This window comes from Schistocerca gregaria, chromosome 8 (genome assembly GCF_023897955.1).
Source record: "Schistocerca gregaria isolate iqSchGreg1 chromosome 8, iqSchGreg1.2, whole genome shotgun sequence".
Taxonomy (NCBI): Eukaryota; Metazoa; Arthropoda; class Insecta; order Orthoptera; family Acrididae; genus Schistocerca; species Schistocerca gregaria.
Window position 1 is genome coordinate 172052082 of NC_064927.1, and position 24904 is coordinate 172076985.

The 24904-nt window shown below is 41.7% G+C and overlaps 1 protein-coding gene across 1 annotated transcript in view; it reads left to right on the plus strand.

The window, feature by feature from the left end:
* The window catches only part of LOC126285100 (neuropeptide F receptor-like), a 363066-nt gene that overhangs the window by 134760 nt on the left and 203402 nt on the right, over positions 1 to 24904 (plus strand). Inside the window, exon 6 of the mRNA XM_049984425.1 lies at positions 5493 to 5582. Within this exon, the coding sequence (XP_049840382.1) occupies positions 5493 to 5582 (90 nt within the window). The remainder of the gene's footprint in view (positions 1 to 5492; positions 5583 to 24904) is intronic.

Consider the following 24904-nt stretch of genomic DNA (forward strand, 5'->3'; position numbering starts at 1 on the left):
AAACACCGCTGAACGCAAAGTCTGCATAGGGCGCAATAGCGGTGTCTTAGGAGCTGACTAGCGGCAATGAGCTCTGGCTATTATACTTTCGGACTTCCAATGTGGAACGTTGAGACTGCAGTTCACACTGACTGGAGATTAGCTGGGCGGTGTCCTATACAGGCCGCCCATCATAGGAATACCAGGAAGTTACCTAACAGAACGTGGCTTACGGAAGCGAGCTACTGCCGGCTGTATCCGGCGGATGTGGCACCTTCAAATACAGCAACGGCTGCCTCAGCCAAGATGAGCTGCGTGTGAACTGCAGGCGTCTTGATAGGGCGGCAACCCGCAGCACTCTGATGTGCGGCCTCTGTTATGAAGCAGCAGCCAGATGCCGCGATGTGTGCCCAGGGAGTGTCAAAGGTGAATCATTGTGTACAGTGCATACGAGTAAGCTTGTACATAACGTCAGATCCGCCAAGAGGGTACTACAAAAGGTATGATTGTCGATAAGAATGTGCAACACCGGAAGACTGTAGCTAACAGCAGAAACACCTCCACAGGACTGACGAATGGTGTCTGCACTGGCAATTTACACTCAGCGTACATGAATGTTACAAATTGCGCATACATAGAACAAGAGGTCTCCTACAGTACAATTACGCAATTGGTGACAAGCAACTGGAAATAGTAGCTACCGTAAAATACCTAGGAGTAACCATCCAGAGACACATAGAGTGAAATGATCACATAAAATGATTGATAGGGAAGGCAGATGATAGATTCTGACACATAAGAAGAATCCCAAGAAAATGTAGTTCGCCCAAGAAAAGAGTGGCTTAAAAACACTTGTTCGGCCGATTCTTGAGTACTGCTCATAAGTCTGGAACTCTTTCCAGATAGCATTAATAGAACACATGGACAAGATCTAACGAATCGCTTGGTCGGTGCTAAGGAATCACGGATTTCTTCAACATATTCCAGTGGCTGGTGCTGCAACAGACACTTTGTGCATCGCAAATGGGGTTTACTATTAATAACCCGAGAGAGCCGGCAACATATTACTCCCTCTCCCATACGTCTCACGAAACAACCACAACGGGATATTCTCAGAAATTAGGGCTAACGTGGAGGTTTGCATACTATCATTTTTCGCAGGTGCCATTCGCGATTTGAACAGGGAAAGGAGCATCAGACTATGGTACATGCGAGACGTACTCATCACAAAACGCCATACGGTGGCTTGCAGGGTATGTATGTCACCGTAGATACAAATTTCCCCTTTGGTCATTGTCAAAGAGAATCACTGCTGTTGGCCTCATCTTAGCCGTCGTTAAACTTTTTTTCTCAAGAGCCAATACTCAAATTGTGGTGTGGTGCTTCAGCCCACAAATGTGCCACTGCTATTTAACAGAAGAAGGCGGACTTCATCCTTCAACTCCACAACGCGTCAAGGAATTGTACCACGAGACACTGAATGTAACTTCGTGCGCAGTAAAAGCAAATTATTAGTTGATGCCGTCTCCTTGCAAGGAATAGCATATGGCGTAATGTTTATAGATTGTGATTTCACAAAATTTACAGCACTGACCTCATCATTCAGCACGTTATTGAGTTCCGATTGTACTACTTTAGAGGCCAGTGCCTCCATGTGGATTATGGAATGTGTGAATTTTACAGAAGGAGAAACAGCACACAATCTTCCCTTAACACCTTTTTTGTTACAGCAAATGCTGCCACTCTATGCGTTAATACACCAACCCAATTCCATTCCTGTTGTCAATAAAAAAATGAATTCAGAAGAAAGTGAAGATAAATGCCTGTAGTTCTCCCATCCGGACGTTTACGAAATTGATAATCGTGAATCATTTCATTTACATAAAAGTAGCGCACAAGAATAAGAATTTGGGAACTCCCTCGATATCAGGACTGTCATCAAGTTGCAGGACGAGTTTTGGTCTATCACGAGGGTGTGGTAGCAATTGATTTTTCGAGTCACTGGCTATTGCATCACTACGGTGATCCAAGGTATCATCTTCAAACGCTAGTCAAACCTTTCTACATGTATTATTTCCCACATTTTGACAGTTGCGGTAAGAAGCAATTTCCCACCAATAATGTGTGGTGATGTGGATTTTGCTGTTAAGTAGGATACTTCTAAGAATACTGTAAGTTCTTTCTTAGGAACTGATACCTGCTTTCTTTCAGCAATCGGCCATTTCATTTCAACTGTTGCTCATGTCGCTAAAAATGTCGATAGGTTCGCTAACGAGGTCTGCATGTTCTGCCTGCAGGTTTCTCTTTAGTTTTATATGACGCAAGCTGTCGTTGGCCGAAATCTCCAAACAATGAACACATTGTGGTTGTTCCTCATTATTCAAAAAGTGCTGCTAAAGCCTAACTTCAGATAATCAGCTTGGTATTTACGCTCATTGGTTTGTCGTTTAGAACTAATGTTGCTGACAGGAACAGAGGCCGATGGGAAAGAATGCACTTTGATTAAATTCGAATCATTTTCCTTATTAGAAGTGCATATTTTGAAGGAGAAGATACTCTCTGTGAATCATTTCCATGCAATCTCCTGTTACCACTGCGAATCAGCCACTTATCCAACGACTTTATTTTAAATCGGATTACCTATTTTCACTGAATACCCATTAGAATTCAACTTCAAACTAAAATATCCTTGAACTGACTCGGAATTCTGGCTGGAATCGAGTGGACGGTCACAATGGCTGTGATTAAAAATCTATTCTTGCAGCCAATGCTGCAAGGAAGTGGCGGTCACACTGTCAAACGGCTAGGTTTTAAAATGTTTGGTAAGTAGCAAATTATGCCTTTGTTCGGTGACTGGGACTGACATAACATTACTAGCTACTTTTCTCGATGATCCTGCTGACAGGATCCGGCGGTCAGTTCTTGTGAAATAAGAGAGCAAATTAACAATGGGGCAGCTTTCGAATTTGGTTAGTGAAAGATGACAATCTGACATTAGCAATATTTTTTCACCGGAAGTGTTTTATTACATAATATGAAATACAAGTATTTTAGTGAAAGCTGGCGACCTCCTCTGTTACCGCCCCCCCCCCCCCCCGCCCTGCCACTCCCCCTTCCCCACACCAGGAGGGCGGCTGATCTATGTACTGAGAAGTAAGATGCGCAGAACGGGGCTTCTGATACTAGCAGTCAGACTACTGTAGTACTGTGAATTTTGTGCATGCAAGTCTTAGGTGCCTCAGTTTTCATTTGCATGATTGGAATGAACATGCCTTAAATGTTTCAAGAGGTAAGTACAAGGGTGAAACTTCGTGGCAGATTAAAACTGTGTGCCGGACCGAGACTCGAACTCGGGACCTTTGCCTTTCGCCGGCAAGTGCTCTACCAACTGAGCTACCCAAGCACAACTCACGCCCCATCCTCACATTTCTAATTCTGCCAGTACCTCGTCTCCTACCTTCCAAACTTCACAGAAGCTCTCCTATGACCTGTTTTCGACGTATCCTTTCTTCCAGGAGTGCTAGTTCTGCAAGATTGCCAAGAGAGCTTCTGTGAAGTTTGGAAGGTAGGAGACAAAGTACTGGCGGAATTAGAGCTGTGAGGACGGGGCGTGAGTCGTGCTTGTGTAGCTCAGTTGGTAGAGCCTATGCCCGCGGAAGGCAAATGTCCCGAGTTCGAGTCTCGGTAGGGCACACAGTTCTAATCTACTAGGAAGTTTCATATCAGCGCACACTCCGCTGTATAGTGAAAATTAGGTTCTAAGCACAAGGGTGTTTCGTTTTTTTGCGACTAGTTTCACAATTCCGCTGTCAACGTTGTTGGTTACAAGAGGAGAAAGTCGCCGTATATTATAGGCTTTGTACTGCATTTTCATATTACTGCGTCTCTGTTTTTACAAATTATGTTGCAGTGACGTTGCCAAATGGCTTCCTAGTATGCGATAGTAAAAGTGTCTCGACAAATGACATATTTGGAGCTATGTTACGTAGCAAATTATCAGTTTCTCTTGCTTTGAAACAGGGAGAGGAAGTTCATCTCTTCTTACTTTCTGTTCAATCGATGTTCACATAAATCGCATAAAATTATTCACACGTTATACAAATTTTATGAGTACTGAAGATAAGCACTGAAGATGATTAATACGAAGAACATCTTAAGATGAACATTGCTCAAAAAGTGCATATATTCGACGAATTCACTGCTAGCATTCTCCGATTCACCGAATTTATAGATGCTGTTGTTGTTGTGGTCTTCAGCCCTAAGACTGGTTTGATGCAGCTCTCCATGCTACCCTATCCCGTGCAAGTTTCGTTACCTCCCAGTACCTACTGCAACCAACATGCTCCTGAATCTGCTTAATGTATTCATCGCTTGGTCTCCCTCTACGATTTTTACCCTCCACGCTCCCCTCCAATGCTAAATTTGTGATCCCTTGATGCCTCAGAACATGTGGTACCAACCAGTCCCTTCTTCTCGTCAAGTTGTGCCACAAACTCCTCTTCTCCCCAATTCTGTTCAATACCTCCTAATTAGTTATGTGATCTACCCATCTAATCTTCAGCATTCTTCTGTAGCACAACATTTCGAAAGCTTCTATTCTCTTCCTGTCCAAACTATTTATCGTAAAATATTTCACTTCCATACATGGCTACACTCCATAAAAATATTTTCAGAAACGACTTCCTGACACTTAAATCTATACTCGATGTTAGTAAATTTCTCTTCTTCACAAACGCTTTTCTTGCCATTGCCAGCCTACATTTTATATCTTCTCTACTTCGCCCACCATCAGTTATTTTGATCCCAAAATAGCAAAACTCCTTTACTACTTTGAGTGTGTCATTTCCTAATCTAATTCCCTCAGCATCACCCACCTTAATTCGACTACATTCCATTATCCTCGTTTTGCTTTTGTTGATGTTACTCTTATGTCCTCCTTTCAAGACACTGTTCATTCCATTCAACTGCTCTTCCAAGTCCTTTGCTGTCTCTGACAGAATAACAATGTCATCGGCGAACCTCAAAGTTTTTATTTCTTCTCCATGGATTTTAATATATACTCCGAATTTTTCTTTTGTTTCCTTTACTGCTTGCTCAATATACAGATTGAATAACATTGGGGAGAGGCTACAACCCTGTCTCACTCCCTTCCCAACCGCTGCTTCCCTTTCATGCCCCTCTACTCTTATAACTGCCATCTGGTTTCTGTACAAATTGTAAATAGCTTTTCGCTCCCTGTATTTTGCCTCTGCCACCTTTAGAATTTGGAGGAGAGTATTCCAGTCAACATTGTCAAAGCTTTGTCTAATTCTACAAATGCTAGAAACGTAAGTTTGCCTTTCCTTAATCTTTCTTCTAAGATAAGTCGTAGGGTCAGTATTGCCTCACGTGTTCCAACATTTCTACGGAATCCAAACTGAAATTTATACAACAACGTCGCAGATATATGAAAACACAGATTCACAACGCAGTGCTGTAGTTTGAAGCCTGTGCGTTTGTTTTTTTTTTGCCAGGCCGCAGCTGCCTGGATGCGCGGGGGCCCACGTGCGACGCCTCTCCACAGCCCGACACCGAACTGACGCTGCTTACCAGGGCCTCCACCGGTGAGTCACATTGTCTCCAACTCGCACCTATTATTCTACTTTCTTTCTGCCTTTACATTAATCTATACTATTTTTTACATGTAACAGCTTTCAGTTGATGGTGAGACATACACTTATTGACAGGATCTGTCTATTCTCTCGTACCTCTAGGTAGCTTGGATATCTGTTCCACCAACGTTTCATCACACTTCCATGCACCCCACCTCGGCTACTACATTCATGTGCTTTCACATGGATACTTTGCCACCTCGTTAAACTCCTACCTGTTTCATCCATGCAGAATACGTCCTTATATCCAAGGTATATTGTTCCCAAATCCGATTTCTTTTCCTTTTGTTTCCAATCCTAATATGCTGTCATCACCCAGTAAAACCTACAACTACACTACTGGACATTAAAATTGCTCCACCAAGAATAAATGCAGAAGATAAACGGGTATTCATTGGACAAATATATTATACTAGAACTGACATGTGATTATATTTTCAAGCAATTTGGGTGCATAGACCCTGAGAAATCGGTACCCAGAAATACCACATCTGGCCGTAATAACGACATTGATACGCCTAGGCATTAAGTCAAACAGAGCTTGCGTGGTGTATACAGGTACAGCTGCCCATGCAGCTTCAATACGATACCACAGTTCATCAAGAGTAGTGCCTGGCGTATTGTGACGAGCCAGTTGCTCGGCTACCATTGACCAGACGTTTCCAATTGGTGAGAGATCTGGAGAATGTGCTGCAGTCGAACATTTTCTGTATCCAGAAAGGCCCGTACAGGAGGTGCATCATGCGGTCGTCCATTATCCTGCTGAAATGTGGGGTTTCGCAGGGATCGAATGAAGGATAGAGTCACGGGTCGTAACATACCGCAAATGTAACGTCCACTGTTCAAAGTGCCGTTAATGCGAACAAGAGGTGACCGAGTCGTGTAACCAATGGCACCCCATATCATCACACCAGGTGATACGCCAGTATGGCGATGACGAATACACGCTTCCAATGTGCGTTCACTGCAATGTCACCAAACACGGATGCGACCATCATGATGCTGTAAACAAAAACCTGGATTCATCCGAAATAAATAACGTTTTGCCATTCGTGGACCCAGGTTCGTCGTTGAGTACACCATCGCAACCGCTCCTGTCTGTCTGCAGGGTCAAGGGTAACCGCAGCCGTGCTCTCCGAGCTGATAGTCCGTGCTGCTGCAAACGTCGTCGAACTGTTCGTGCAGATGGTTGTTATTTTTCAAACGTCCCCATCTGTTGACTCAGGAGTCGAGAAGTAGCTACACGATCCGTTACAGCCATGCGGATAAGATGCCTGTCATCTCGACTGCTGGTGACACGAGGCCGTTGGGACCCAGCACGGCGTTCCGTATTACCCTCCTGAACCCACCGATTCCATTTTCTGCTAACAGTCATTGGATCTCGACCAACGAGAGCAGCAATGTCGCGATACGATAAATCGCAATTGCGATAGGCTACAAGCCGGAAACGTGATGGTACGCACTTCTCCTTACACGAGGCATCACAACAACGTTTCACCAAGCAACGCCGGTCAACTGCTGTTTTTGTATGAGAAATCGGTTGGAAACTTTACGGATGTCAGCACGTTGTAGGTGGCGCCACCGGCGCGAAACTTGTGTGAATGCTCTGAAAAGCTAGTCATTCGCATATCACAGCATCTTCTCCCTGTCGGTTAAATTTCGTGTCTGTAGGGCGTCATCTTCGTGGTGAAGCAATTTTAATGGCCAGTAGTGCACATACATTTTATACGCCCTCCCAATGGAACTTCAATCGACTCCCTCAGGTAGACATTAAAGTGCGCCCTAATACTTACCTATCCTGTCAGCTTTAAGACTCTCCCCTGTATCCGCGCTACAGCCGGTCATCCACCTTCCGTGCCCATATTTCCCTATACCTGTTGTCTTTATAACAAGGTTCAGCACGCAACTCATTCTTCTATTCCCTTTCTGTTACCAAGCATGCATCTACATTTACCAAACACTGGATCCCTTTCCTTGTACCCCCTCCAAATTCCATACAGAATGTCCAATCGTCCCTATCCTATTTTTGCCACTTCCCAATGGAATTCCGTCAGCTATCAACTAATGTAAGAGCCTCTTTTCAAGATCGTCCCATTCCTAGGTCAATGTTTTGCTTTTTTACGTTTCATTATTATATTTTCCTTTAGAAACGAAAAAAATTTTGAACTGTAGTTTTTAAAAGCATAATCAACGAGAACTATATTTTAAATTTTATAAGTAATAATTTTTAACTACATCTATATATGTTTTTGATACATACTGGTTCGAGAAGAGAAACGTTTGTACCACCGCCGGTTCACCACATTTCATGCACTTTGAGAGGAGTGAAAAAAACAGTAAGGCAAATACAAACCAAATCTCTAGACGCTAAGTTTTTAGCGGAAGTAGTGTTTCCCATTACTCTTTGTAGTATATAATCTTCACAAAAACAATGCAAAGTGCCCTCAGAAATAGTAACATTCCACTGGCAACCATTTGGAGTGACACGCCAAAAATGAAAACTAATGAACGAAACAAAGCAAATCAAGCAGCCAAAATAGATGAGTTTTATTCTTTTCAGTACCTCTACCGTTATTTAGACATACAAAACGCAACAAAGTTTAGCTCGTTATCTATAATAATACAGCTAATAAGTTTAATTTTCGATACTTGTTGATCATAAGTAACATGTTAAAAGTGCCAACTGAACCATGTTTTAATGCGAATATATGCCACTTGTCGGCCTTGCTCTATCCGGATCGTCCCTAATTCGTCAAATTCTTCAACCCTACAACTAGACACGGAGGTGTCATTACCACAGTACTGTTAAAAGTCTCTGAGGGATTGAGAAGGAACGCAACTAGTGTTTAGTTGAAGTACTTTGTCATTGATTTTCTGTTGCTAAAGAAAAAGAATCCTGAGATGAATGAAGACGTTGTAAAAGGCAGTCGGAGAACTTACAATATAAAAGAAATGGAGACAAAGTGGAAACATTTTCTACGAAACGAATTCACATTTGGGAATCCGGACTGATGTCAGCTGTTTGCGACACCTGAAAATTTGCGACGGACCGGGACTTATTCATGCATGTCTGAAGGACACTGAAATAAAACAGACACTATATATAGACATTGTGTCCATCCGTGATGTATCTATGCCTCGACAGGTCAAAATTGCGGTAAAATATGTATCTCTCCCTGTACAGGAAACACTAAATGTGGAAGGGTAGGGTTGTGAACTATGTGGCATGGACGTTTGGAACGCGCTTAGACAGCCCAAATGGTTATGGCGATCGCTCGCGATAACCAGGAAATCCTGCATAAATTTTCGTGTGACGCAAACAGCTGAAGTCATTCTCCAGATTCGCAAAAATGCAAATCCATTTCGTAAAATTTACCACGGCTGTAATCGTCAGAAAAGTGCCTTCTCTTTCAGAGGTACATGCATGTCTCAAGAACATTGTAATGTGAAAATACACTGTACAATCGCAGACATTGTAACCATCAACCATGGAAAACAAGTTCACCTTAAGAAGAGCGTAACACCAAGTTTCAATTATCCCTTGCGTTTTCAACTTAAGTATCGAAACAGGAATGCAAAAACTTAAAGTCAATTTCACAGAATAAACGAAGGAAAGAGTCGTTCAAGTACTAAGCATAGAATTTTGTTAAATATTGAAATGATGAAGCGTACTAGATAGGAACTTTTTCACAAACGAAGCTTTGATGCTCCTTACTGATGAGAAATGAATGCGTCTTTCACTTTGGTGCAATGTCGATGTCTCGTTAAGCAGAGCTGTGGGTTGCAAGCCCTGCCTTGACTGTAGGTATGGGTATTAAATAAGGCCTTATTATACGTGTCCTATATGGTTTAGATCACATAATGAACGTATGGAAGTCTTTAGTACAAGGTGCATTCAATTTCTAAGGCCTCCGATTTTTTTTCTCCGAACTGGAAAGAGATAGAAACATGCGCATTGTATTAAAATGAGGCCGCGTTCATTGTCAATCCGTCCCAGAGATGGCAGCACCGTAAGGCAGATGGAATTTTACCGACATCGGCGAGAAAGAGAACTGTTTTAAATACTTAAAATGGCGACGTTTTCCTTACTTGAACAGCGTGAAATCATTTGTTTTCTGAATTTGCGTGGAGTGAAACCAATTTAAATTCATCGACAGTTGAAGGAGACATGTGGTGATGGAGTTATGGATGTGTCGAAAGTGCGTTCGTGGGTACGACAGTTTCATGAAGGCAGAACATCGTGTGGCAACAAACCGAAACAACCTCGGACTTGCACAAGCCGGTCCAACGACAAGATCGAGAAAGTGGAGAGAATTGTTTTGGGGGATCTCCGAATTACTGTTGAACAGATCGCCTCCAGAGTTGGCATTTCTGTGTGTTCTGTGCCCACAATGCTGCATGACGACCTGAAAATACGAAAAGTGTCATCCAGGTGGGTGCAACGAATGCTGCCGGACGACCACATGGCTGCCCGTGTGGCATGTTGCCAGTCAATGTTGACGCGCAACGACACCATGAATGGGACTTTCTTTTCGTCGGTTGTGATAATGGATGAGACGTGGATGCCATTTTTCAATCCAGAAACAAAGCGCCAGTCAGCTCAATGGAAGCACACAGATGCACCGCCACCAAAAAAATTTCGGGTAACCGCCAGTGCTGAAAAAATGATGGTGTCCATGTTCTGGGACAGCGAGGGCGTAATCCTTACCCATTGCGTTCCAAAGGGCACTACGGTAACAGGTGCACCCTACGAAAATGTTTTGAAGAACAAATTCCTTCCTGCACTTCAACAAAAACGTCCGGGAAGGGCTGCGCGTGTGCTGTTTCACCAAGACAACGCACCCGCACATCGAGCTAACGTTACGCAACAGTTTCTTCATTATAACAACTTTGAAGTGATTCCTCATGCTCCCTACTCACCTGACCTGGCTCCTAGTGACTTTTGGCTTTTTCCGACAATGAAAGACACTCTCCGTGGCCGCACATTCACCAGCCGTGCTGCTATTGTCTCAGCGATTTTCCAGTGGTCAAAACAGACTCCTAAAGAAGCCTTCGCCGCTGGCATGGAATCATGGCGTCAGCGTTGTGAAAAATGTGTACGTCTGCAGGGCGATTACGTCGATTACGTCTAGAAGTAACGCCAGTTTCATCGATTTTGGGTGAGTAGTTAATTAGAAAAAAAATCGGCAGCCTTAGAACTTGAATGCACCTCGTATGAAGTGACTAATACGAATGTATTTCCATTCCCTCAAGCTGTTGCTACGGCATGTCTTCGTTATACCTTTATGCCTGTAGTGCTAACTCCACAACGTATACAAGAGAAATTCTGTGAAGTATCAGATGAGAATCGAAAGTCTGCCTGTGAGGATAGTTCAGTCGGTAAATCACTTGCCCGCGGAAGGCTTGGGTCCCAGGTTCTGGTTGTCGACTGACACACAGTTTTAATGTGGAACGTAGTTTTACCTCGAGTATGGTGTGAATATTTTGATGTAGCAAAGATTTCTGTCAGGCTTGAAGAACAAAATCATAACAAAAACAAGAAAAGGAACAAAAGAGATCTTATCGCACTTCTCGAGTAGGGAAGTGGTTGGAAGCGAAACGTAAAATTTGAGGTCTCCGAAGGATAATTAAAAGAAGATATTTGTATTATTGCATTACAGAATAACTATAAAAATGTGGTGGAGATATAACAATTAAGTGAAAGAGAAGTCGATGTTAGAGGTTCGAAAAATGATCCTTGGAAAGCTGTTACGAGGAGAATGGGCATGCTAATGTGACTAATGTTAACGTGTGTCCAGAAATGATTTTGAAATTTGTGGTAAGAACCTAGAGGACCAACACACACACACACACACACACACACACACACACACTCGAACCTCCGACGAAGGCAGCAGCACGAACATTGACAAGGCGCCCCTGACCGAATGGCTACCCCGTGCGGCCAATGTGAGTGCGAATAGTTAAAAGGGAAAAATTTTAGAAGTGGACGACGGTCACAATACATTAAGCAGGCTATAAAGGTCTTTATATGTAGTAGATGGTAAGAAGGTAAGAAGAAAATCACGAGATGTAGAACAGGAATAAACAGCGGAATACTGATGAAAAAAGAAAAAATGAACACAGCAATGTTTGTGATGTACAGTTCGAGAGGAACGAATGCCTTTCGATGCTTCTGCTATCAACTATAACCTGTTATTTATGTCAGTTGTGCTACGCGTGCGTCTATTCCGGACCGGGGTCGTTTCGTATGACGTGCACTGAGGTACGAACAGCGCTCAACCGCCGTTAGCGGAATAAACGACCTCATGCGTCACCGGCATTTATGGCATCGACTTCTGCCCTTTATCTGAGAAGAGACGGCGTCGTTGTCGTGCAGAATGTCCGCAACGCTTCATTTACTCCGAACACCTTTCTGGGAAGTCTGTGAATGCGTCGTCGGACCGATGTGGAATCCCCCGATAGACGTACTCCCTTTTACACTGATTACGATAGAGAGCAATACAGTCATCCGGACGAATTTGGCTACAAACAAGTGCGAAGGCAGATATTTCCACTCTAGAGGCAAAAATAACAGTTTCATTGAAATCCTAAAACTTCCGTCTTTTCCATTTCCTTCTTCGTGACAGTATTTTGTTACAGGCAGGACTTCACCTTGTTGGTTTGCTGCTTCCTACCTGTTAAGGAGTGTAATTTCTTTCATGCATTCACTATTCATATTTGGTACTTACTGTTACATATTTCATGTTAACGTTGCTGACATTATTTTCTTGAGGAAGCACTACAATTATTTTACAAGAAACGTTTTTTTTCCTGTACAATAGCGTAGTTTTTCTAGTTACCTTTCTTCTTTTCGTTTTTGCTGAATACTTAGGGGATCTCGATGTCTTTAGACTTTTAGTCTTGGAAGAATTTTTCAAGATACACAGCAGAATGTACACTGAAACATAAAAAAAAATTCTGCATCATAAATGAGTGACGCAAATTGACCAGTTGGTTACAAACTTGTATTCATACAGCCATCGATGGGAAGATCAAAATTGTAAACTTTATCAGCAGGTGGATCAATGTGTGTTGCTGTAGCGCATTCGCACCATGCAGCTGGAATGATAGTAACCATGGCACATGTAGATATCAGGGCATAAATTCTACCTCGTAGTCAGACGCGTGAACAGTATACGCAAACGTCAGTAGTTCAGAGCGGAAGCCGGTTGGTGTAACTGCCAAGAGCTCGACATTTGAATAGGAGCGATACCACTATTCCACGGTATTGGCAGACAGTAATGGGTCAACCATTGCCGAACAAAGCGTCAAAAAAGAAGCAGTCGACCTAGGGAGACGACGGAACGCTACAAACGAGCAATCGCCAGAGGGGCATTCAAAAACCCAGATTCATTTTTAGCATCAATCGGATGTGTAACCGGTGCTTCGGTGACCTCATGGACCACTAATAGTGTAATGTTGATGCATTAATATGTTCTGAAAGCGGTGCTGATATTCAAGATAATGAAAGCGGATTAAAAGCTGTGAACGAAGTTATCCTTGCATTACTGAGCAACTGTTTCACCAGGTATCCAGTCTAGTTTATCAAATTTCCAACCAGACTAACATTAATTATAACCTTTTAATAGTCATCTTACGACAACCGCTGATATAAAATAGAATTTAAATAAAAATAAATAAATCGGTTTATATTTGGACATTTATTTTAACATTGATCATTGTTCCGTTAAAATTTCAGCATATTAAAGTTGATTCATAACTAAACTGGTGCCTTATTTAGGATTGAGAAAATGTGAGTTTGTAATCTTACGGAACACATTAAATATGGAGCCAAGATTGGGAGGCTGCATACAACACTGCATTCATAAAGTAACACACGAAGAACGTTGAAACATATGCAAGAGTAAATTAACCACAACCAACCAATTCAATTTTCACCCAAAGAAGTTACGTTCGTAGCGAAATCCTGTCCGTCATGAAATTACCACACACTGGTATACTAAATTCATACTAAATCTCTGTGAAATCTTCCCAAAAAGAATAGCTGGGGGCTACTTTGACGCTTACACCACATGCTTCACGTGGCCAACTTGGTTTACACAAAGAGTGTAACTCCACAGTAATTTTGATAATTAAAATAAATTACATCGAAACGCAATTTACAAAAGAAAAACCTCGAACTGGTTAATATAGTCTTACTATTAACCTGATGGGTCAAACAATTGTATAAGCACGTGGTACTGGTCTCACATAGTGCACCCCACGTGTGTTGAACATAAAGAAAAGTTGCTATATTGATAAATATTGTCAAGACGAGACGTGATATCTCACGCACATTCGCATTTAAGATTGATGATCTTTGTTGGAGTTACAAAGTAGTGACGAAGCAACTACTTGAAGATATTCTGAACTTCACACTCAAATTACACTGCGTTACAATTTAAGATAATATTAGATATTTTAGATCTAAACCTGAAATAAAGGTGATTAAATTTTCAGTTAGGCTGAACTTAAGAAATCCATTGTCCTACGGACTTAGCAAAGACACGCTTAGCCGGAGATCTTACCACTTCAGACACTCGCCGCGGACAGACTGCCGTGAGTTCCTACCAAGAGTGCTTCCAGATACAAAACGAAAGTGACCAGAGAGGCAGCTTCTTATACCAACATGACAAGAGACGGGCAGGACCATACTAGAATAGAAACCTCTTTGCTTTTAGAAAGCGTAGCTACCTGTTCCGACGTTGGTCCTACTGTTCTCTAGCAGATAGGCTTGTCTGCTACCATCAAGCATGCAACTAGAAATACCTTTGCTCATTCATCCTTTCACACAGAAAGGAAGGGGGATGACAGTATCTTATCATATACAGTATATAAAAGAAAGCTGATGTAGGTTCCGTATGACACTCTGTGACATGAATTACATATAAACTGTTTTCTAAAGTGTAGTAGTGTGACAGATCGTTCTTGATTATGTGTAAAAGTAACACGTTCCACTGCTCAGTCTCCTCCCAGATAGTCAGAAACACCACAGTAAATTTGGAAGAGGAATTTATGCCGTAAATTACACAGATTTAATAAATTAACATGAAAGGAATGCAACACAGACCTTTCAATAGTTTACTTTAGTTACGTTATGTTCCGTAGATCATTTTCACGATTATTTTATCGATATAATGTGTAACGAGTAGATTACAAGATACATGTACAGACATGAATAGTGCTAATAATAATATTACTGAAATTTTTAGTCCTACAAATGCAACTACATTTAGAGGTACAATTTTTTTACCAGTTCTGAAACAGAAACTCGTCCATGGAATAGAAGGAGGTATCCAAAATAAATGATTTCAAGCTAGATTTAAAACTTGATCTGCTACCTGCCAGACACTTTATGTTGTTGGGCAAGTGATCAAAGATTCTTGTTGCTGAATAATATATTCAGTTTTGAGCAACTGACAGCTTCAATAACTAATAGGAAAGATTATTTTTTCCTCTAGTGTTGTATGTATGAACATCAATGTTCTTCGTGAATCGAGGTGGATTATTTATAACGAATTTCATTAGCTTATATATGTACTCTGATGGTGCAGTTAAAATACCTGACTCCTTGAGTAGGTACCTACATGACGTCCTTGGCTGAACACTACTAATTATTCTGACTGTTCTCTTTTGTGCTATCAGTACTTTACGTCTAAGTGGTGAGTTACCACAGAAAACTATTCCATTAGACATTATTTTGTGGAAATATGAAAAGTGCATTAGGAGGGTGATCTGTTTATTTCCAAGACAAGCTCTTATACGAAGAGCGAAAGAAGCTGAACTTAATTGTTTGAGAAGCTCAGTAATATGCTTCCTCCAGTTCAAGCTGTCGTCAATGTGAACACCCAATAATTTGGAGACATCTACCCTGTTAACTGAGCGCTCTTCATATACTAAATCAGTTAGTATGACTCTCTTCGGTGTACAGAACTTAATATAGTGAGTTTTTTCTAAATTAAGGGAAAGTCCATTTTCTAAGAACCACTTAATAATTCTTTGAAAGACAGCCTTATCAATATCTTCAGCTGCTTTTTCTGGAATAGGATTTACTATAACACGTGTTATCTGCAAAAAGTACTAGTTCTGCTTGCTGAGCGTTAAGTGAGAGGTCATTCACATGAACAAGGAACAGCAAAGGACCCAAAATTGAACCCTGTGGGACTTACTTTGTGGTAACTCTCCATTCAGTAGAATTTACCATCCTCCCAACATTATTTGTGTTATTCAGCACAACTTTTTGCTTTCTGCTTGTTAAGAATGATTCAAACCAGCTGTATGTATAGCCTTCAATTCCATAGAGCCTCAGTTTCTCGAAGAGTGTGACATGATCTACACAGCGAAATGCTTTGTAAAGATCACAAAAAATACCAACTGGTGGGTCACAGAAAAGAGGTTAGGCTCACGGAGACCAGTGCGCGGCTACCTTAGTTCACTGTAGGCGATCAAGTCCGTTTGAGTGGTGTCGGGCACATTCCGCCTGAAATCTCGCTGACTAGGGTACAATTGCATTTAGTTATGAATCCCGCTTCGAATCGAATCCCAGTGCCCAGCGAAGACGCGTCTGGAGACGCCCCAGACATCTGTGAGATATCGAGTGTGATACTCTGGGGTGCCATTTCGTTTCATAATAGAACCCGTTTGGTTGTCACCGGCAGCACCTTCCTGTAAAGCGGTACGTCGACTATATTCTACGTCCCTTTTTGTTGCCCTTCACGGCAAGCCATCCTGGGTTACAATTCTACAAGATAGTATTTGCCTGCACCCGGCGATAGCTTCTGCTGCTTGTCTTTGAGTCTGTCAAACCGTGCGTTGGCCAGCAATGTCACCGGGTCTTCCCCAAATAAGAAACAGTGGAGTAATACGAGCAGGGACCCTCAAACCAGGTCGAAAGTTTAGCCATCTAATGCGCCAGCTGGGCAGAATATGGCACGATATCTCGCAAGAGGGCGTCCAACAACTCTATCTACATCTACATCTACATCCATACTCCGCAAGCCACCTGACGGTGTGTGGCGGAGGGTACCCTGAGTACCTCTATCGGTTCTCCCTTCTATTCCAGTCTCGTATTGTACGTGGAAAGAAGGATTGTCGGTATGCTTCTGTGTGGGCTCTAATCTCTCTGATTTTATCAATCAGTGCAATGGCGAATAACTGCTTGCATATGCCAGGGGTAGATCAACGCTTTATTGACTTGCTCAATTTGTGAAGCTCAATTGGTTCAAATGGCTCTGAGTACAATGGGACCTAACTTGTGAGATCATCAGTCACCTAGAACTTAGAACTACGTAAACCTAACTAACCTAAGGACATCACATACATCCATGCCCGAGGAAGGATTTGAACCTGCGACCGTAGCGGGCGGTTGCAAACTCTAACGCCTAGAACCGCTCTGCCAGTCCGGCCGGCTGTGAAGCTCTTTGTGTTGAATAAATCATTCAATTTTTTCTGAAGGTATGATCATTGGTTTGCCTGTGCAGGTACATCACGGATACAGATTTCCATTGGGGAAATTGCTTCGTTGCACGTCTTTCTTAAGTCTTACAGTGTGTTTATAAAGAACCGTACATCACATTGCGCAGTCGGGAAACTAGCAAAACCCGTTTTGTATATCTAGTTACATTGCTTACGTTATTCACCACATTGTGCTATAGTCCTCTGGGATAAACCAACTAACAGCAGAACTTATACACTGAAACAACACCTACACACGCTGTTTCAGAATCCTTGCATCAAACATTTAGGGGTGATAGATCACGTCATGGTGAACAACTGTTATTGGAAGTAAAATGCTTGCCGATGCCTACCGGCGACGCTAAGAGTCCTTCAGTACCCGCCGGTATGGGACGACGTGGTTCACGGGTCTAGCAGGTGTAGTCTCCAGGTGTGTTGCATACTGTGTATCCTTGTAAACTGAAAGATTGATGTCCAACAAGAAAATCTTAAGAATGTGTGTATCTAAGTGAGTGAAAACATTTTAGATGCGGAATAGGAAATTTAATTGGCTCGCCTACCACCTTTGATGCACAGCAGATGCCAGAATTACATGAAACACACTGCGTGCGCAAGCCGCAGAATACCTATAAGTGCAACCTCTGAGAGGCAACAAGAACAAAATCACACCTGACATCGCCAGAAAGCGTCAGCGAATATTTTGTCGCTAAGAAAAGTCGTTCCTCATGACGTGATCTATCACATCTAGATCTACGTCGGAAAGACTTTGAAATATAATACAGCTGTGGCCGTGGTGGTACAGCAGTGGACTCCAGCAATGCAGGTCGTGAGTTCAGCTCCGGATAGGGGCCAGAAGTTTTCTTCGTTTCAGTCTCTCCAGGTGAGCCCAAGGTCCATTCAGCCTGCTATCGGGGATCTTTCCTGGGGCTAAAAGGCAGAACCCTTCGGGCACGCTGGCCATCAGTGTGGTCTGCATTCTGGAAATTCTACCTGAGAAAAGCAATGTAGACGTCCTGGACAGCTTTAACGTAAGAGGACTTGTCATTAAAACGGGAATTACCTTACAAGTCAGTCAGATTCGTCTCTACATGCACAGAGCCGCTTTTAACTGAAACGGCAAATGGTCTCGAAAACATTTCGAAAACAGATGTAACATTGTCAGTGTACTTAAAAATTTAAGGAACGATCCTTCTGATTCATTATAGTCGACAACGGATTCTTCAAACCTCGTGTTCTCTTTAAAACCAGTGATCTAAGGGAAAAGATCTGTGTGTATCTGTCAGTATGTATCCATTTTGTAGCGATATTCTTTTTATATGCCTACTCAGAAAATCGGAAATTAGTTATTTCTTACTTTGCAGTCTTACTGTGGCCAATGTGTCGTAAAGACCACTTAAAATGTGAGGTCGGCAGTCTGTTCTGGATGTAATAATGTTTGTTCCAGCACTCCTTTCTCCTTCATAAATTCAACACTAGAGAGTTTTAAATCGATAAATTGTTTCAGGAATGCCACTTGAATTAACCATGGTACTTTGCAGCTTTGTATAATGTCTCCATAGTTTTCGCTTAGTCCCATGAAAACTTGTTGCAACCGACAGTGGAATAATGCGTGCGACTTCAGAAATTTTGATATTAATGGCGCCAGTTTCTTCACATGCTGCGTTACTGAAAATTTAGCACAAGGTACTTCTTCATGTACAGAGCAATGAATCCCATCTGGCGATCGTTGTAAACTTTGCACTTTCAATCTAAGCTAAATTATTAAACTCTTTCTGAGTGGTGTTGGAATAACTTTTCATTGCCAATCTGCAATACGTATCACTTAAGCGACTTCAATACATATTGAGAATTCACATTCCTCTCTTCTGTCATTCACATTCATTTTTTAAAGGCTTGTGACGATAACTCACTAGACTGCCTCTTATTGCGTAAACAGCTACTGCACCAGTGAACGTCCTTGATACCTCAAACATATAGGAATGGCAAATAGCGCTGATACACGGTTATGCCGAACTGAAGCCAGAAATGCCACGACGCAATACTAAATGAAATGTCGCACGGTACCGAGTACTTCCGAGAAGGACGAAGCAAGTAGGCCCATACCTAGCCTTTGTCCACAAGCTGCCTGTCCCGTGTGAAATTTGGTATGCTGTGGCCGGCCCTGGAAATAGTTTTATTACATTTACATAATTTGAGAACTTGACATTCACGGCCTTCTGTGGCATTTTGTCTTCGCCTTCATTTTCATGCTTTTAATACTTGTCTGTGGTCACATGAGGAAAACGACTTTTGCATACTCAGAGCGTAGTTCATCTGCAAGCTGCTGAATAAAGTGTTTTCTTTTGATTTCCTTCCCAGTAACAGCCCTAAATACTACATATGCATTTATTCCTGCTACGTGAAGGATATTGTAGTAGGGGTGCACCAGACATCTTCTTGAGAAAGCCTTGACTAAATACTGCCTCTCAAAGTTGTCTACTATGTCAACCCCAAATTTTGTTTTGTTGTAATAAAATACAGTTTGTGGAGTTGTTTCCTCATTTGTATTTACGGTTACACTAGGATGAAGAGAAGAAATTACTAGCACATTTTTTGCTTTCTCTCATTGATAGGCGGTGAAGGAAATACCATAACGTTTTTGTAGAATACAGAGGACTCTTCATGGACTTCAGAGCATGTGGTATTTCTCTTCCTCCTCTATTTACTGTTCCTACAAAAGGGGTCGATTTTTCTTTCAACTTTTTGGCAAGTTTGAGTGAAGTAATTGTCTGTAGTGACATTTCTGCCTTGGCCCAGAAATGGTTTCGTAAGACGCATCACTACATAATTTGAAACCCTTTCGTCTTGGGATCATGCAATATTTTTACCAAGATAAGAACAAATGTAAGAAAGCCACCATAAAACCTAAATTAAGTACAGTAACATTATATACAGATATGAATGTGATGATTAAAAATTAGCAGCAATAGTAATAACTTACTAGTCTGTAAACTTCCATTATCTGTATGTGAAGGATCAGAATCATTAGTATTAGATGATTCATCTACCCTCAGTGTCTGCGGTAAAAACTCTTCCTCTGAATCTTCAGACAAAAGTTTGCTACCATCTGAATCACACTTCATAAGTCTTTGTAACTTTGCAAGAATCTCTTCATCTCGTGAATACTCTTTCCGATTAATTTCAGTCTTTAGATCACAATCACCTTTTTAAGACTGATTCTTACTAGGCAATGACGAACACTGGTGAACCAAGTCCATTGTTGTCATTTCATATGGCAACAATATAAAACGAAAGTAAATTATTGCACTACAGAGTAAAGTAGCCGAGGCTTGAGAATGCATGAGATAAATGTATGGCATAATTAAAAACAAAATTACAACGTTTTTTCTAAAGTGATCAATATGACCCCTCCTGGCGTTAACGGTAAAACTCGAAAAATGTGATAGCCAATTAAGCGAAATGCACTGTTTGTTAATATAATGAAAGTACATGCCAAATAAATAAATGTCTAGAAAGTAAATGTCGCTTGAGTCATTCTTCCAAACAAAGCAACCACATAAAAATCTAAAAGTGTCATTTTGATCCTTCCTACTCGTTCAAGAGGTAAATGGTGGTCTCTCTCTCAATCTCTCTCTCTCTCTCTGTCTCTCTCTCTCTCTCTCTCTCTCTTTCTCTCACCTATTAGCTTCATACAGTGAGTATTGACGTGCAATGGTCATTCTGAAAGTAACGAATCTCTTAATTTGAAGAGCAGTGCAACTCTTCCCCCAGACCTGCCTCCCTGTCATAGACATTGTCAATCGTTGGCGACCGTGTGACGCTAACAGGGGACAGAAACGGTCATACACCGTTTACTTTTGCAATTTTAAAAAGTTTGACAAAATTAACAATCCAGCATACTGTGAGGATCGTACTGTCATACGATTCCTGAATGCAAATAATCCTCCGTATCGAAATTTATAGACATATAAGCCAAGTTTATGGACATGTAATCAATTAAGCTTTAGTTCGAAATTGGTGCATCATCTTTGACGGCAGCGAACGAATGTAAATGATGAAGAACCAGCTGGTCGATATTCATTTGTGACTATTAAATGAAGCACTGAGAATTGCTACTTTTAACTGTAGCTATAATAAATTTCAAGATTAGTTCTTTATGAAGTTAGTAATGGTGATTTGGAATATGGAAAAGCGTTTGCTATGTGGATTTCCCGACTTTTGAGAGAGGAACACTAAAAACAACCATTTTAAGCTGCACTGACTTTTCTCGCTCGATACGACAAGGATGATAAAGAGTTCTAAACCATATTGTTGCCTGTAACGAAACCTGGGTTTTGCACGAAAATCCAGGAAAAAAGCGTGCTGAATATAATGGCATCTCTTCGACCCTCGGTAAAACCAAACAAAGTCAAACACAGTTTGAGCACGAAATTGTTTATGGCCAGAGTGCTCTGTGATTGAAAGGAAATCGTGCGCACCGGACTTATGGCAAGAGATAACACCATAAATGCAGCGGCCTACTGTCCAACCCTCAACTAAGGCCGACTGAAACCAATTTCCTGGGTTACTGTCCAGCTGCATTGTCTCCTTATCGAACATTATCGCCCGTGTTTTGCTGCGGTGGCGAATGACTTACTTCAGCAGTTCAAATGGGAAGTTATTCATCACCCAGTCTTGGTGGAGAATGATTACTTCAGTTTCTTTCCGAAACTGCAGGACTTCATGGATGGTAAACAGTATGGAAATTACAACTAAATGAAAGAGGATTCACTGACTGGTTAAAAAACACCAACTGAGTATACAAAAGGCATATAAAGGCTAGTGGAGCGCCATGACAAATTTGAACAGTGTTTTCAGGAGCGTCCTCATTGCCCACTCAGCGTGTGCCCGAGGCATGTCATGAAGAAGGGAATGGATGACAATCATGTTATGTGGGCCGCATTGCAATTCGGCGAAATGTCTCAGCATACTTGGTGGAAGAAACTATGTTCTAGTCATCTTAAAGTGCACATTGTACACTCAGAATTGAAAAGAGGGGCGTGATACGATCGGTGATCATTACAGAGACTCCGCCCAACACATCTGTGAAAAGCTTCGTTGGATTTTCACTCAGGTTTCCACTTCACTACCGATCGCACCTTAATAGACGAATATCCCTAACATATCAGTTGTAGGATGACCTTCGTTAATGCAAATATGATATTTTTTGACGTATTTAGCATAATTTTTATTTTGACAAGGGAACACGCTGGCCGCTTTTACCTATTGTGCCTTGTGTGGAACTCCTGTCTTACTCGGGCCTGCGTCCTCTTCATGAGTGGTGCCGGGCTCTACCGACTGTTTCCGCAGGCGTGGATGGAGGGCCATCGGTATGAGGCAGCGATCAATGCCCTCGTCGTTCCCGGTTTATGCATCATATTTCGGATGACGCACGTCGAGCAGACATCACAGGCGCCATATTCCGCCCGATATGATCCCTGGTGCAGCTTTGTGGGATGCGCGCGCCCGTAAGCGGGATCTCTGTCGCCGCTCTGCGCTTCCGCCATGTCGTGATCGCTATCTGGTCTCAACAAAGAGCAACGAAGGTCGAAGAAAGTGGGGGTTCAACACTCCACTCGCCAACTATGTTCTTAGAGACGGTGCACAAGCTTCGATAAGAAGAAGTATTGTGACCGGGAGGTGGGGGGGGGGGGGGGGGGGGTAGGGGGGGGGGAGAGAGAGTGAAGGTGGTGGGGGGTAAAAATTTATCAAATGACAACATTTTAAACGCCATAGTAAAAAGTAAGAATATGAGGAAAATATCTTCCGCTGTTTCGTTTTCCATTGTGTGAGTGGTGGTGGGGGTGGGGAGGGGGCCATACAGGGTAATTCATAAGTATTACTGCGTTTTCAGTAGATTGCCTAAAGACTTCAAGACATAGGAAAAAACGACACAGTGTATCTCTCACACAGAGTGTCTCCCCAAGTTTTAAACTCACATTACAGATGCTGGTCAACATATGTGGCGTGGCAAACGCGAATACGTGCGGACAGTTCATTGACACATACTGTCTGGGAACTCGCGACGCCAGCCTACTTTGCAGATCTGTCCATTGCGTTGCCTCTCTGCAGGCGCGATCTAATTCCGTGCGACATAATGGAGCGGAACGGAGCAGAGCGCTAACACCCAAACTTAAAAAGAGCACGACCGAAAAGTGCAAGCCTTAATTATAAAATGTCCGCAAACCTTTAGCGGATCTCCCTTTATGAGTATGACGTTGATAAATACCAACTTGACATTAGTTCTCTAATAACCTGTCATCGAGTACCTACATTCCATTGCTGATAAAGGTCTAATAGATTTTAAAAAACCGCAGAAAACCTAAAACTGGAAATCTGATCGAGGAAGTGAACTTTTGTCATCCTGAAGACGGGTTCAGCGCCTGAGCCATGACAGCTGAACACACTGTTGTTGCCTTGTCCTTTTTCCTTTTACGTTGTGTGTGTGTGTGTGTGTGTGTGTGTGTGTGTGTGTGTGTGCTGGCTGCCAGGATACTTTAAAGGTGCAAACATACTATAATGTCTGATGGCTCCACTCTCACATGGATCAGCCATATCAGTCTGGGAACTGCTCCTGGATGTTTCTCTGTACAACAGTGTCTATACCGACAGATTTTCTCATTAAATAAAAAAAAATGTTTTAATAAGGTGAGGTCTTTTGCGAGATAACTGCCACAGTCAGTATTCGAGATTTGTTATGAAAAATGTTTTAAATTTTGTAAAGTACGTTATTCAGGCTACTGCGCTGTCTTGTGGTTACTCATTCGAAAGCGCGGTGAGAGTTAACGCCTGCGACTTAATGCTTTCTAAATATCAGAAACGATAATAACATTCTATATCAACACATTTCTTCCAACAAGAAACTAGCTTTTTGATACCGTCACCACACAATCGAGAATACCGCGTACAGAATGGAAGAAAGGAAATGGGAACTTACGAATTCTCTTTCTAGTTTTCTTTGTTTGATTGTTGGTTTCCCACATGTTTACAGTAGATATCATTTAGTTTTAACCCATTGTGTATTTTATGTCCTAACGGAATAGAATTTCTGTTTTCTAAGTAATAAGAACCAGTTGATCGTGCAACTTCTCTACTTGTATGTAACCACAGCAATTACGTTTAACGAAAGTACAGATTACAGGAACAAATACTTTAAAAAAATTTATAATGATTGTTGTTATGTTTTACTCAATATTTTTCATCATCATCAAAAGCCAATGCGAAAGTGGATTAAGAATAAAGGAAACATGTGCAGTATGATATCGGCGAAGTATTGAAGCGATGTTTGATATATTTTTACTTTGCGTTTTCTTTTCATTTCTTTTTAATTTTATCTTCTTGTTGAGGAAGTTGCATTCACTAGTACTATATAATAAACCTGTATAGTTTTTATTTACTTTTTGTACAACATTCTTCTGCTACACATTGCAAATAACTATTTCCGAATGAAACCTAAATTAACGTTGACTGCTTAACTTTTTCTACAAATACTATTCATTCTTAAATATCAAAGAGGGGGATAACGATCTAGAATGAAAATTTTTCGTAGGTTACTCGACCTTTTAGATATCCTTAGGTTGTAGACGATTCACCGCATCCAGTATTCAGGGAAATGCAGTAAGACACTGTAGAGAAAGTAACGCCAATAGGTATGCAACACACCCAAATTACAGGCAACGCTCGTGCGACGTTAACTGTCCAAACATACTAGGAAAACTACCTTATTCTACCCTTATCTA